Source organism: Solanum lycopersicum, chromosome 12 (assembly GCF_036512215.1).
Source record: "Solanum lycopersicum chromosome 12, SLM_r2.1".
NCBI lineage: Eukaryota > Viridiplantae > Streptophyta > Magnoliopsida > Solanales > Solanaceae > Solanum > Solanum lycopersicum.
In genome coordinates, this window is record NC_090811.1 from 63,779,865 (window position 1) to 63,791,058 (window position 11,194).

At 32.5% G+C, this 11,194-nt stretch overlaps 3 protein-coding genes across 3 annotated transcripts; 2 read left to right on the forward strand and 1 right to left on the reverse strand.

Annotated features, from left to right (window-relative positions):
- Window positions 1–1,652: 1,652 nt before the first annotated feature.
- On the reverse strand, window positions 1,653–2,665 carry LOC138340513 (uncharacterized mitochondrial protein AtMg00810-like). The gene is made up of 2 exons (XM_069292240.1): window positions 2,525–2,665; window positions 1,653–2,294 (listed from the first exon to the last, which is right to left on the reverse strand). The coding sequence occupies exons 1-2, from the start codon at window positions 2,663–2,665 to the stop codon at window positions 1,653–1,655; spliced, it is 783 nt and encodes a 260-aa protein (XP_069148341.1).
- A 3,072-nt stretch (window positions 2,666–5,737) lies between these two features.
- LOC138340514 (uncharacterized mitochondrial protein AtMg00820-like) lies at window positions 5,738–6,070 on the forward strand. The gene has a single exon (XM_069292241.1). The coding sequence runs from the start codon at window positions 5,738–5,740 to the stop codon at window positions 6,068–6,070; it is 333 nt and encodes a 110-aa protein (XP_069148342.1).
- Window positions 6,071–6,334: 264 nt separating this feature from the next.
- Window positions 6,335–7,229, forward strand: LOC138340515 (uncharacterized mitochondrial protein AtMg00810-like). Its single transcript, XM_069292242.1, has 3 exons — window positions 6,335–6,636; window positions 6,833–6,842; window positions 6,963–7,229. The coding sequence occupies exons 1-3, from the start codon at window positions 6,335–6,337 to the stop codon at window positions 7,227–7,229; spliced, it is 579 nt and encodes a 192-aa protein (XP_069148343.1).
- Window positions 7,230–11,194: the final 3,965 nt, after the last annotated feature.

Genomic DNA, 11,194 nt, shown 5'->3' on the forward strand with positions numbered 1-11,194 from the left:
ACAAGCATGAATAAACTACGAGCTAGAGAAAGCTAGATATTGCATATTCATCATAGAGTTTATAATAAATTCTATGATGATACTACAATGAGAATGCTTAAGTAATTCAAAAATACAAAATCTAAGAATAAGGTTGGTTATCAAAGGAATTCTGGAAGAAGAAAAAAACAGTGGTAACCCTTTCTGAGTAATTACAAAAAATTGTGTTCTATTGGCTTATTTGAGATCTCGACAATTATTTTGGGGTTTATCTGATTGTTTGAGGTTTTTGTATTGGATTTGAGTTTTATCTAATTATTTGATTATTTGTCAAAGCAGATATTGAATGTATCAACTTCTTTTTTGCTTATGATTCAGAATTTTCCTGGTTCTAATTTTACTCTCCTTGAGAATTTTTTGTAATTTGCACTTCTAACTCGCATTTGTCTATTCTCGTGAAGCTTAGTACTGAAGAGAAGCAATAGATAGGTGCAAAAAGGTTTCAAGTTCATGTTCAATTAAGTTTTTTTGTGAGTTTCATGGGATAAAACAACAACTTACTACAGCTTATACTCCTCAACGAAATGGAGTATGTGAGAGGAAGAATGGAACAATCATGAACGTTGTATGAAGCCTTTTACAAAAGAGCCATGCTCCAAAAGTTTTTTGGCCTGAAGCAGTTTGTTGGAGCGCTTATGTGCTTAATCAAAGTCCGTCTCGTTCTATTCAGCTTTGACACCAGATGAAGCTTAGAGTGGACAACAACCAGATGTTCAACATTAATGAGTGTTTGGGTGCATTGCATATTCTCATGTTCCAGATCAGAAAAGGACAAAGCTTGATGGCAAAGTCAATAAGTGAGTTTTTCATAGGTGTTAGCGGGGAGTCGAAATCTTAAAAGTTGTACAATAGTGATTATCAATTGTGGTGTAGTGTTTGATGTAGATAATTTATTGGTCGTGTGAAGAAAAGCCAAATAACCAATAACTCCTTTGGATCTTGACGATGGAGATAAAGAGCAAGAGCTGTAGAAAATATGAAAGGAAAAATAATATCATTAGAAAATGCTCAATTTTATTATAGGCTACTTAAGTCCACTTGAGATGATTACAATCATCAACTACATCACAATTTATACTACTCAAAATAGAAAACAAAAAGTCTTGGACAAATAACTAAATACATGTATCACAATTTACTAGATACATGTACTACGGAATTTTAAAAGACTTCTTCAAAAACTATGAGACAATTTTGGAAGACTAAACATTGATGCATTAATTCCAACACTCCCCCTTAATGCATTTGCTTGATAACTCCAATGCGTTCTCGAAGATAACAAAATTTTTCTCTATGAAGTTCTTTGGTGAAAATGTCAGCAAGTTGTTCTCCTGTCTGACAATAATGCAACTGAATTTCGCCTTTCTTTTGTGCTTCTCGGATAAAATGACACTTTATGGAAATATGCTTTGATCTTTCATGGCTGACTGGATTCTTGGCAATTGCAATTGCTGATTTTTTATCATAATATAGAACAGTCCTTTTTTGTTTTGTTTTTCACCAATTTCTTCAAATATTCTCCTAAGCCAAATAGCTTGAGAAGTAGTCTTGGATGCTGAAACATATTCTGCTTCGGCAGTGGATTGAGCAACAACACTTTGTTTTTTTGATAACTAAGAACAAATGCTTGATCTAAATAAGAAAGCATAACCAGAGATACTCTTCTTGTCATCTATACTTCCAGCCCAATCACTATCAGAATAACCAATTAAGTTCAAATTTTCATCAAATTTGTACATTATCCCATAATCCATTGTTCCTTGCAAGTAGCGTAGAACACGCTTTGCAGCTCCAAAATGCACTTGGCTTGGTTCTTGCATGAATCTTGATAATAAACTAGCAGCAAACATAATATCTGCCCTTGTTGAAGTAAGATATAGCACACTTCCAATCAAACTCCTAAAATGTGAGCTATTAACTTTCTTTTCTCCGTCATCTTTTCTAGAATTCTCATTTGCTGCAAATGGTACGGCCACAGACCTGCAATCCATCATTTTGAATTTTTGAAGAATACTTTTAGTATAGTTCTTTTGAGAAATGAAAATTCCTTCTTTCACTTGAGAAACTTCGATTCCCAAGAAGTAATTTAGTAATCCAAGATCACTCATTTCATAAGCTTGCATCATATATTGTTTGAAATTTTGCATCATCTTTACATCACTTCTTGTAAAGAGCAAATCATCCACATAGAGACAAACAATGATAATGATGTCATGTTCTTTCTTCACATACAAAGTGGCTTCACTTTTACTTCTCTGAAAATTATTTTTCAGAAAGTATGTATCGATTTCATTGTACCGGGCTCTTGGAGCTTGCTATAGCCCGTAAAGATCTTTTTTTAGTCTATACACCTTTTCTTCTCCCCATTAAACAAAAAGTCCATGAGGTTGCTATAAATATCTTCATCAAGTTTTCAATTCATAAATGTTGATTTAACATCAAGTTGAAATATCTTCCATTTCTTTTGTGCAGCAACAACAATTACAGTTCTAATTGTCTCAAGACGAGCAACTGGAGAGAAAGTTTCATAAAAATCAATACCTGGTTTCTGCGTGAAGCCTCTAGCAACCAAACTTGTTTTGTGCTTTTGAATATCTCCTTCCTGATTGAGTTTGATTTTGTCCATTTTAGACTTACAACTTCTTTTTCTCTAGGAATATCCACAAGCTCCCACGTATTTTTTTTTTCGATCATTCAAATTTCTTTTTCCATGGTTTTCTGCCAAACATCATGCTTTATTGCTTCTTCATAATTTTTTGGCTCAACACCGGAAAAATTACATCTTTGATAAATGTCACTCAATATTTTTGTTCCTCTTGGAGGCGGTTCTTCATTATCTGAATCTGGGATTTCTCTCCCTTGAGAGACATCTTCATCTTTCTCATCCTCTTCTTGATTTAAAGATAGGACAGTAGTATTCTCTATCTTTTTATCCTCCCAATTCCATGTTGTTTTTTCATCAAAAATGACATCTCTACTAACAACAAGTTTGTTAGTTTTGTCATCGAGAAGCCTATATCCTTTTGTCACATCACTATAACCAAGAAAGACACATTTTTGACTTTTTTCATCCAATTTTGTTATTTTCTCAGCAGGTACATGAGCATAACAAATACACCCAAATTTTTTAAAATAACTTACAGAAGGTTTAATTCCACTCCAAGCTTCAACTGGTGTCTTGTCCTTTAGTGCCTTTGTTGGACACCTTTTAAGGATGTGCAGTGTTGTATGCACTTGCCCAAAAATATTTTGGCAGCCCTTTCTCATTCATCATAGTTCTGGCCATTTAAACAATTGTTCTATTTCTTCTTTCAGATACACCATTTTGTTGAGGAGTATACCCTGTTGTAAGTTGCCTCTGAATGCCTTCATTTTTGTAATATTCTTTAAATTCTCGACTTGTGTATTCACCTCCTCGATCACTGCGAATGGTTTTGATGTTGCAACCTTTTTGCTTCTCAACAAGGGCTTTAAATTTCTTGAATGTAGCAAATGCTTCTGACTTTTCTTTAAAAATTAAACACTAGTCATTCTTGAGAAATCATCAATAAAGATTATAAAATGCCTTTGACTTCCAAGAGATGGAGTCTTCATTGGTCCACAAATGTCGGTATGAATTAGTTCCAAAAATACACTTGCTCTCTAAGACACCCCTTTTGGAAAAGACTTCATGTGTTGCTTTCCCATGATACAACTTTGACATGTATCCACCTCAGTATGTATCTCAGGAAGGCCTTGCACCATGTCCTTTTGCTTAAGAAGCTTTAAACCATGAAAATTCAAGTGACAATATCTTTTGTGCCAAAGCCATGAATCATCTACAATTTCATTTTTAATGCATTGTAATGAAATTACAAAGGGAAGTTTCTTTTTATCATCTTTACTTCAACAATGACTTGATTTGGCTCAATTTTATCATAAATCTTGCAATAATTATCTCTAAACACAAGAGAATAACCATTTTCCATGAGTTGACCAACACTAAACAAATTTTCTTCCAAGTCAGGAACATAAAGAACATCATGAATTTGCTTACCGCATCCTTTCATGTTGATCGAAATAGTACTTTTACCTTTCGCATCAACTAATGCTCCATTCCCCATCTTCACTTTAGTAGTGATGCGCTATTGAACTTAGAGGCGATTAGAACTTCTAGAATAGTTATTATTAATTGACAGAAAAGCCTTTCATCTCCAGTCATGTGATTATTACAACCACCATCAACATACCATTCATTGCTTTTTGTTGAATCATCAGATTTAGAAGCAAAGAAAAGATTTTCTTCCCTTTCTTCCTCATGTTTTTCACAAAAATTTGCTTGCTCCCGTTTCTTGTGCCAACAATCCTTTTCAACGTGTCCAAACATTTTACAAAAGTAACATTGGGGCTTGCCTTTGTGCCAACATTTTTCTGCATTGTGATTAGTCTTTTTGCAAACTTTACAAAAAAGACTAGAGTTTTTCTCACCTTGTTCTTCAACCTTCTTGGAAGAACCGTCATGATCCTCCGTCTCTTTGGGTTGATCTTTAAGAAAAAAACTTCGCTTCTCGTGTGCACGAAATGATCCAACTAGCTCTTTGATGGAAAGCTTAGAAAGATCTTTCGTCTCCTCAGTGATAGCAACGATGTACTCATAATTTTCTGTGACACTAATTAGAATACTTTCCACAACTTGTTGTTCAAAAATTGTATCACTGTGATTTCTTATTTCATTAACAATATTCATGACTCTTGTGCAATATTCATCAATTTTTTCAGATTCTATCATCTTTAAATTTTGAAACTCTCTTCTAAGAGTTTAAAGATTCATAGTGCGTACCTTTTCGTCACCATACGCCTCAGTTTCAATAAAATTCCAAGCTTCTTTGCAGTCTCACAAGTAGCAATTTTTGCAAAATATGCTCTTGAGACTCCCATTTGGATTTTTCTCAAGGATTTTGCATCTTGACGATACTTAGCCTCAAGATTTTTCATCTCTGCTGTTGTAAGATCACCATCATTTTCTTGCTCTTCAAAGCCATTTGCAATAATAGTCCACAAACCTTCAGCTTTCAAATGTGTTCTCATTCTTATCTTCCAGTATTCAAAATCAGTTCCATAAAAAAATGGAGTAAGAACAACTGAAGAATCAGCACCTTCATTTGTTTTGGATTTCATATTCTTTTTCTTCACCTAACCTCAGATTAAGAACGAAAACCTGCACTTGATATCAATTTGTAGGAAATATGAAAGGAAAAATAATATATTTACAAAATGTTCAAGTTTATTATAGGCTACTTAAGTCCATTTGATATGATTACAATCATCAACTACATCACTATATATACTACTCAAAATAGAAAACAAAAAGTCTTGCACAAATAACTAAATACATGTATCACAATTTACTAGATACATGTACTACGAAATTCTAAAAAGACTTCTTGAAAAACTAAGATTCAATTTTGGAAGACTAAACATTGATGCATTAATTCCAACAAGAGCAACTAGTAGCTGATGAAGGTGATTCTACCTTGGTACATCAAGAAGGAACCAACTTCGACCTCAACAAAATCGAACAAGGCAAACATGGATGGCATATGGGTGAGTGGAAATGTTCAATCTGGAAATAAATTCATCTACATATTTAGCTTTATTTTCTGGTTGTGATCCCATAAAATTTGAGGATGCCTATAAAGATGTAAAGTGGCAAAAAGCAATGGATGTTGAGATTGCCGCTATTGGAAAAAACAATACATGGGAGCTTATGGATCTTCCAAAAGTCCAAAGATCTATTGGAGTTAAATGGATTTATAAAACCAAACTCAATGAGTCTGGTGAAGTTGATAAGTCCAAGGCGCTCTTGGTTGTGAAAGGATACAATCAAGAGTATGGTGTGGATCACAAAGAGGTCTTTACCCCGGTAATTAGACTTGATACCATCGGATTGATGTTGGCATTGGCAGCTCAAAACAATTGGCCGATTTATCAACTTGACGTGAAATCAGCCTTTTGGCACGGAGAGTTGCAAGAGCACATATATGTTGATTAACCTCCTGATTATGTGATGCATGAAAGTGATCATAAAGTTTATGGATTGAAAAAAGGCTTTATATGTGCTAAAAAAAGCTCCTCGAGCTTGGTACAGTCACATTGATGCATATTTTAATCTAGCAAATTTTAGAAAATGTCCATACGAGCATACACTTTATATACAAAACTTGCGAATGGGAAACTTGTGATTTTATGCTTATACGTAAACTATTTGATTTAAACTGGGAGTAATCCTATATATTTTGAAAAATTTAAGTTAACCATGACGACTGAGTTTGATATGTCTGATCTTGGCTTGATGCATTACTCTTTGGGCATTGAAGTAAAGCAATCAAGTATTGAAATTTTTACTTCGCAGAAGAAATATATCCAGGAAACATTACAGAGTTTTGGAATGCAGAGTTGCAATTCTGTCACAACACCAACAGAGTTGGAACTGAAATTGGAAAAGAATCTTATAGGAAAGAAGATTGACAACACTTTTTTCAAACAACTCGTGGGATGTCTGATGTATCTGACAGTCACCAGGCCTAACATAATGTATTTTGTTAGTCTTGTTGGCAGGTAAATAAAGCATCGAAAAGAGATTCTTTTGTTTGTTGCTACAAGAATTCTAAGGTATTTTCAAGGTACCATTGACTACTTGAATACAAGAAAGAAGGCAAGTCAGAGTTAATTGGCTTTACAGATAGTGATTTTGCTGGAGATAAAGAAGACAGGAAAAGCACTTTTGTTTATATGTTTATGCTTGGATTTGAAGTTGTTTCTTGGTACTCCTAGAAGAAACCAATTGTTACATTATCCACTATAGAAGCAAAATTTGTAGTTGCAACTGTGTGCGCTACCCAAGCAATTTGGTTGAAGAAGATATTGGTTGAGCTTCATGTTAGACAGCAAGAACCAATCTTATTTACTGCGATAATGTCTCGGCGATTAAGCTTTCAACGAATTCAGTATTGCATGGATGGAGCAAACACATAGATGTTAAGTTTCACTTCTTGAGATCTCTCACGAAGGAGAAAGTTATTGATATTGTCTACTGTAGAAGTGAAGACCAAGCTGCTGATATCTTCACAAAGTCCCTCAAGTTAGCAACATTCAGAAAGTTAAGGAAGCTACTTGGAGTTTGCACTTTAAAGGAAAGCAACGATGAATAATGTTATTAAGCTGAAGTCGTAAGACTTATCATTTTAAGGGAGGGTTTATTAGATATTTTAATAAATTAAGTTTCTTCATTCCTAGATTTCAGGGTATATGGTTGTTATTCCCAAATTACTGGAAACGTGTGACTTAGTGGGTCAATTTAATTTCTTTTATGGCTTAGTGGTTGAGATAATGTAGGATTAGACTTGCCTTAATTTCATAAAGGTATCACTTATGCACATAATAATTTGTTATAGAAAATAGTTGTCTACAATTATCATAATAGTATTAATATAATTATGGTAAATTAGTTGTAAACATATTTCTATAGTAAGATAAATATTTATAAAATTATGTATGTATATGTGTTATCTGAGTGATTTCTACACTTGATAAATATAGTACTAGCATATTATTATTTTTTACACATGAATCATATACTCATCAAAATAGTATTAAATTGAAGACAAATTCATCAAAGACATGTTAAAAGTAAATTAATAAGACAATCTTTATAATAAAATTATGAGATTAAGTAACTATTATATGTTTTATGCCCTAGATTTCTTCTATCGAACAATATATTTATTAAAATAGTATATTAAAGGTGTGTTCATCTTTATATTCGATTAATTACTTTTTAAGGTTTTAATTGTAAATTTTATTAAATATATTACAGGTTAGATATAGCTATCTATGACTAATAATTATATCAAATTTAAATAAAAATCAACTTCAGAATTACTTAAATTTTATCTTGATCCTACTTTGAGATTATTATTTTTTTGGTAATTAACTGTATATTCATTAATCAACAAATGGTATTGACAGATTATGACAAATTGCATCACAGTTTGTTAACTAGAAAAAACAAAACTCAGAGGAGATATAAGGGATGTGTTCAAGATTTCTACTTTTGCCTTCAAAAAGTCTAATTTCAGATTATTTTTTGTTTGGCTCAAACCTATTCTATTAAAACAATACATATACATTTTAATGCAATTAATTAAAGGTGTTCATCGTTGGATTTAATTCAATTTTATATACATATTGTTAAGCTTTAAACATAATTGAATAAATAGTGATTACCGTTAATTACTTTAAATTAAGAAAATTTACAGCAAAGTAGAAGTATAAAATTACACTAAGGATTAAGTTTCACTCAAGTTCATCTTGATCAATTATTTTGAGAGAATTATTATTTGACTCAAATTTATTCGATCGAAATAATATGCATATTAATGTTGATCTTTCTGTTTGGTTCTATTTTAATATATTATTTAAATTGTAAATTTCAAATAATTTTAAATGAATTTAATAAAAAATTCTTTAAGGCTCACACAAGCTTCATCATGAACAGGTGCTTCAGAAATAGTTATTTGACTCATGTCTCTATTTTGAATATTGAATACAATAGAATACATATACATTTGGATATTTGTCATTTTTTATGGACTGTCCAATTAGAAATACAAATGCATTTGAATACATAAATATATTAGTAGATTTGAATATAAGAGTTCATCCATTTTTTGTACAGTGGAATACATATACATCTGGATAATTATATTGCAATCAATTCATTATCATTTGTTTTTTAACTGAATTGTTCAATTATATTGATATTTTAACAAAATTATATTAATAAATATCGGAATACAATTATTCGCAATTACAATAAATTAAGTTAAAACAAACTTATGTGAAATGCCTTAACATTTGAACAAAAACAATAGCAACAATGAAGAATGGTGTACAATGTATTTCATTTTTTTAAAAACTGACTAGAATTCAAAAGTATCTGCTGACCATATAATTATTAGTTTTTAATGTAATGATGTGAGATTGAGAATTTTAGGACATAATTAACGAGATTGTTATAGTACTAAAAATTACCTTATATAATGCAGTATAATTGAAATTGTAAAAAAATAAGAAACAAAACAATATACAAATACGGTGAAATATTAATTAAAATGTACTCTTTTTTTTAGATAGCACTGAATTTCAATAATCTAGTTATTTATATAAATTGCTCTAAAATTAATCTCAATTTTATCAAAAGAAATTATTATATTTATTCCACGTACCAAAACGACTCCTCAATTTTGTAAAGTCCAAATAGTAGAGGAGGGAGGCCCTTTGATCGAAAAAAATTAGAAGAGGCCCAATTCAAAATGAGCCCACCAGACATTCACACCAATAAACAATGGTCACTATGTCCTCATAGAAGTTAACGATGGTGAAAACCCTATAAATACCTAATAAGTTCCTCTTTACATATCTCACTCCGCCATAATAGATCAAAAGCCCTTAATTTCTCTATTCCTTCTAGGTTTTGGATCTGTAGCTGCTCCTTTTTTCTATCATTCCCTTTTTGGGCAAATCAAGATATGTTTATCTATCTATTGTTTTGTTTTTTGCTTGAATTTCGTGTTTTTTAGAACAAGTTGGTGTTCTTCTTTACTGTGCGTTTGCGATTTTAGGATTTTGTTGAAGATCAATAAATGTTGGGTTTGTTTTTGTAGATTTGGCATAGGTGGGTGAGAACTGAGTGGTGACTATTCTGAGTGGAGGTTATGGCTAGGAATCGAGAAGAGGGAAGCTCATCTGAGATCAAGTTCGATAAGGGGGTAGATCTGCTATGTTTTGGGGTTTGAATTTGGAAAAAGAGGAGCTTGACGAAGTTGCCTTCAGATCCCTTTGATATGGACAGTAGCAACCAAAGGATGGGTTTTTCATCCATGACTAGTTGGTTAGAGGATTTTGGCTTTATGGTAAATGAGAATTAATGAGGTTGAGAAACTGATTTGCAAGATGGGAATTCATCAGGATGCGGGTTTCTAATTGATTGATGGAAATTGTGAGCCACTGGGGATGAATTTCATAGAGGGGTTGAACAGTGGTCATGGTCTAATGGATGGTGAATGATTATTGTGGTGTGGATGGAGGTATTCATCGTAGGCATTATTGGTTGTTGTCCTTGGTTATTAAGGCTTGGGGGGACCTATTTGTAGTTGAAAGAATATGCAAGCCTTTATGGGATGTTGTTGTTGGAGATCCAGTTTTATGGAGAAAAATTAACATAGTTCATCCATTTTGTACTAACATCACAAATGATATCCTTATAAACTTGACGAATAGAGCTCAAGCCCATCTTCATTCGCTCAGTCTATTTCACTACTCAAAGCTCACTGATGTTGGTTTGAAGCTCAAATGTTAGTTGTTTCTCTTGTGTTTTTTGCTTAGTTATTAGGAACTGTATTAGCTTAACAGTTATAAGTAGTAAGACATCTATTAAGCACACAGTTAGTTTAGAAACCCTAACTTGTAAACCATAATTTTTCATACTAAACTTATATGCAATTTGAATTTCCATGTTGAGGTCTCTTCAGCACGCCTCAGTACTCATTAGGTTATTCCAGGGCCTTGCCAACATTTGACAGACAAGAGAAATGTCCTCTGATTGATGCAACACTTGAAGAATGCCTATATATATGGTAATAACTAATCTCTCAATAACTTGTGTAGGAGTCTTCTATTGTTCCCAGACGAGAAAGACAGGTGAGGGCGAAATGGACAGTCTCCATGGCTTCACCAAGTAAGCATCGCAAACCCCAAAGGATAATTTTTGAAAAATATCTATTGTATGTCTGGTTTCATTTTGTTATTTGTTGTATTTAGTATTGGAATGAAACAAAGCAGAAAGGATTTAGTATTCCTATGGTCTACCCCATCTATTTAGTCGTTTATGTCACATAATTTCGTTATTGTTAATTTTCCCATATGTGTATCCCTTTTTCAAACTAGTTGGCGTGCTTTAATTTATGCAGAGTTTGTTTATCCACAAGTTAGGACAAAATATGTTTATACTCTATCCTTTATAAATCAAACTTGGCGAGATTTTACTGGTTATCATTGTTGTTGTTGTTGTTATGGTCTACCCAAACTATTTTGGATTAATGTGTATATAGTAGGA

Bases quoted from the DNA above. Each gene is read 5' to 3' on its own strand.
- LOC138340513 (XM_069292240.1), bottom strand. From the start codon at position 2,665: ATGGACAAAATCAAACTCAATCAGGAAGGAGATATTCAAAAGCACAAA. The intron at 2,295-2,524 runs GTAATTGTTGTT...AATAATTTTCAG, and splicing joins GTCTTGAGACAATTAGAACT to AGAAGTAAAAGTGAAGCCAC.
- LOC138340514 (XM_069292241.1), top strand. From the start codon at position 5,738: ATGGATGTTGAGATTGCCGCTATTGGAAAAAACAATACATGGGAGCTT.
- LOC138340515 (XM_069292242.1), top strand. From the start codon at position 6,335: ATGACGACTGAGTTTGATATGTCTGATCTTGGCTTGATGCATTACTCT.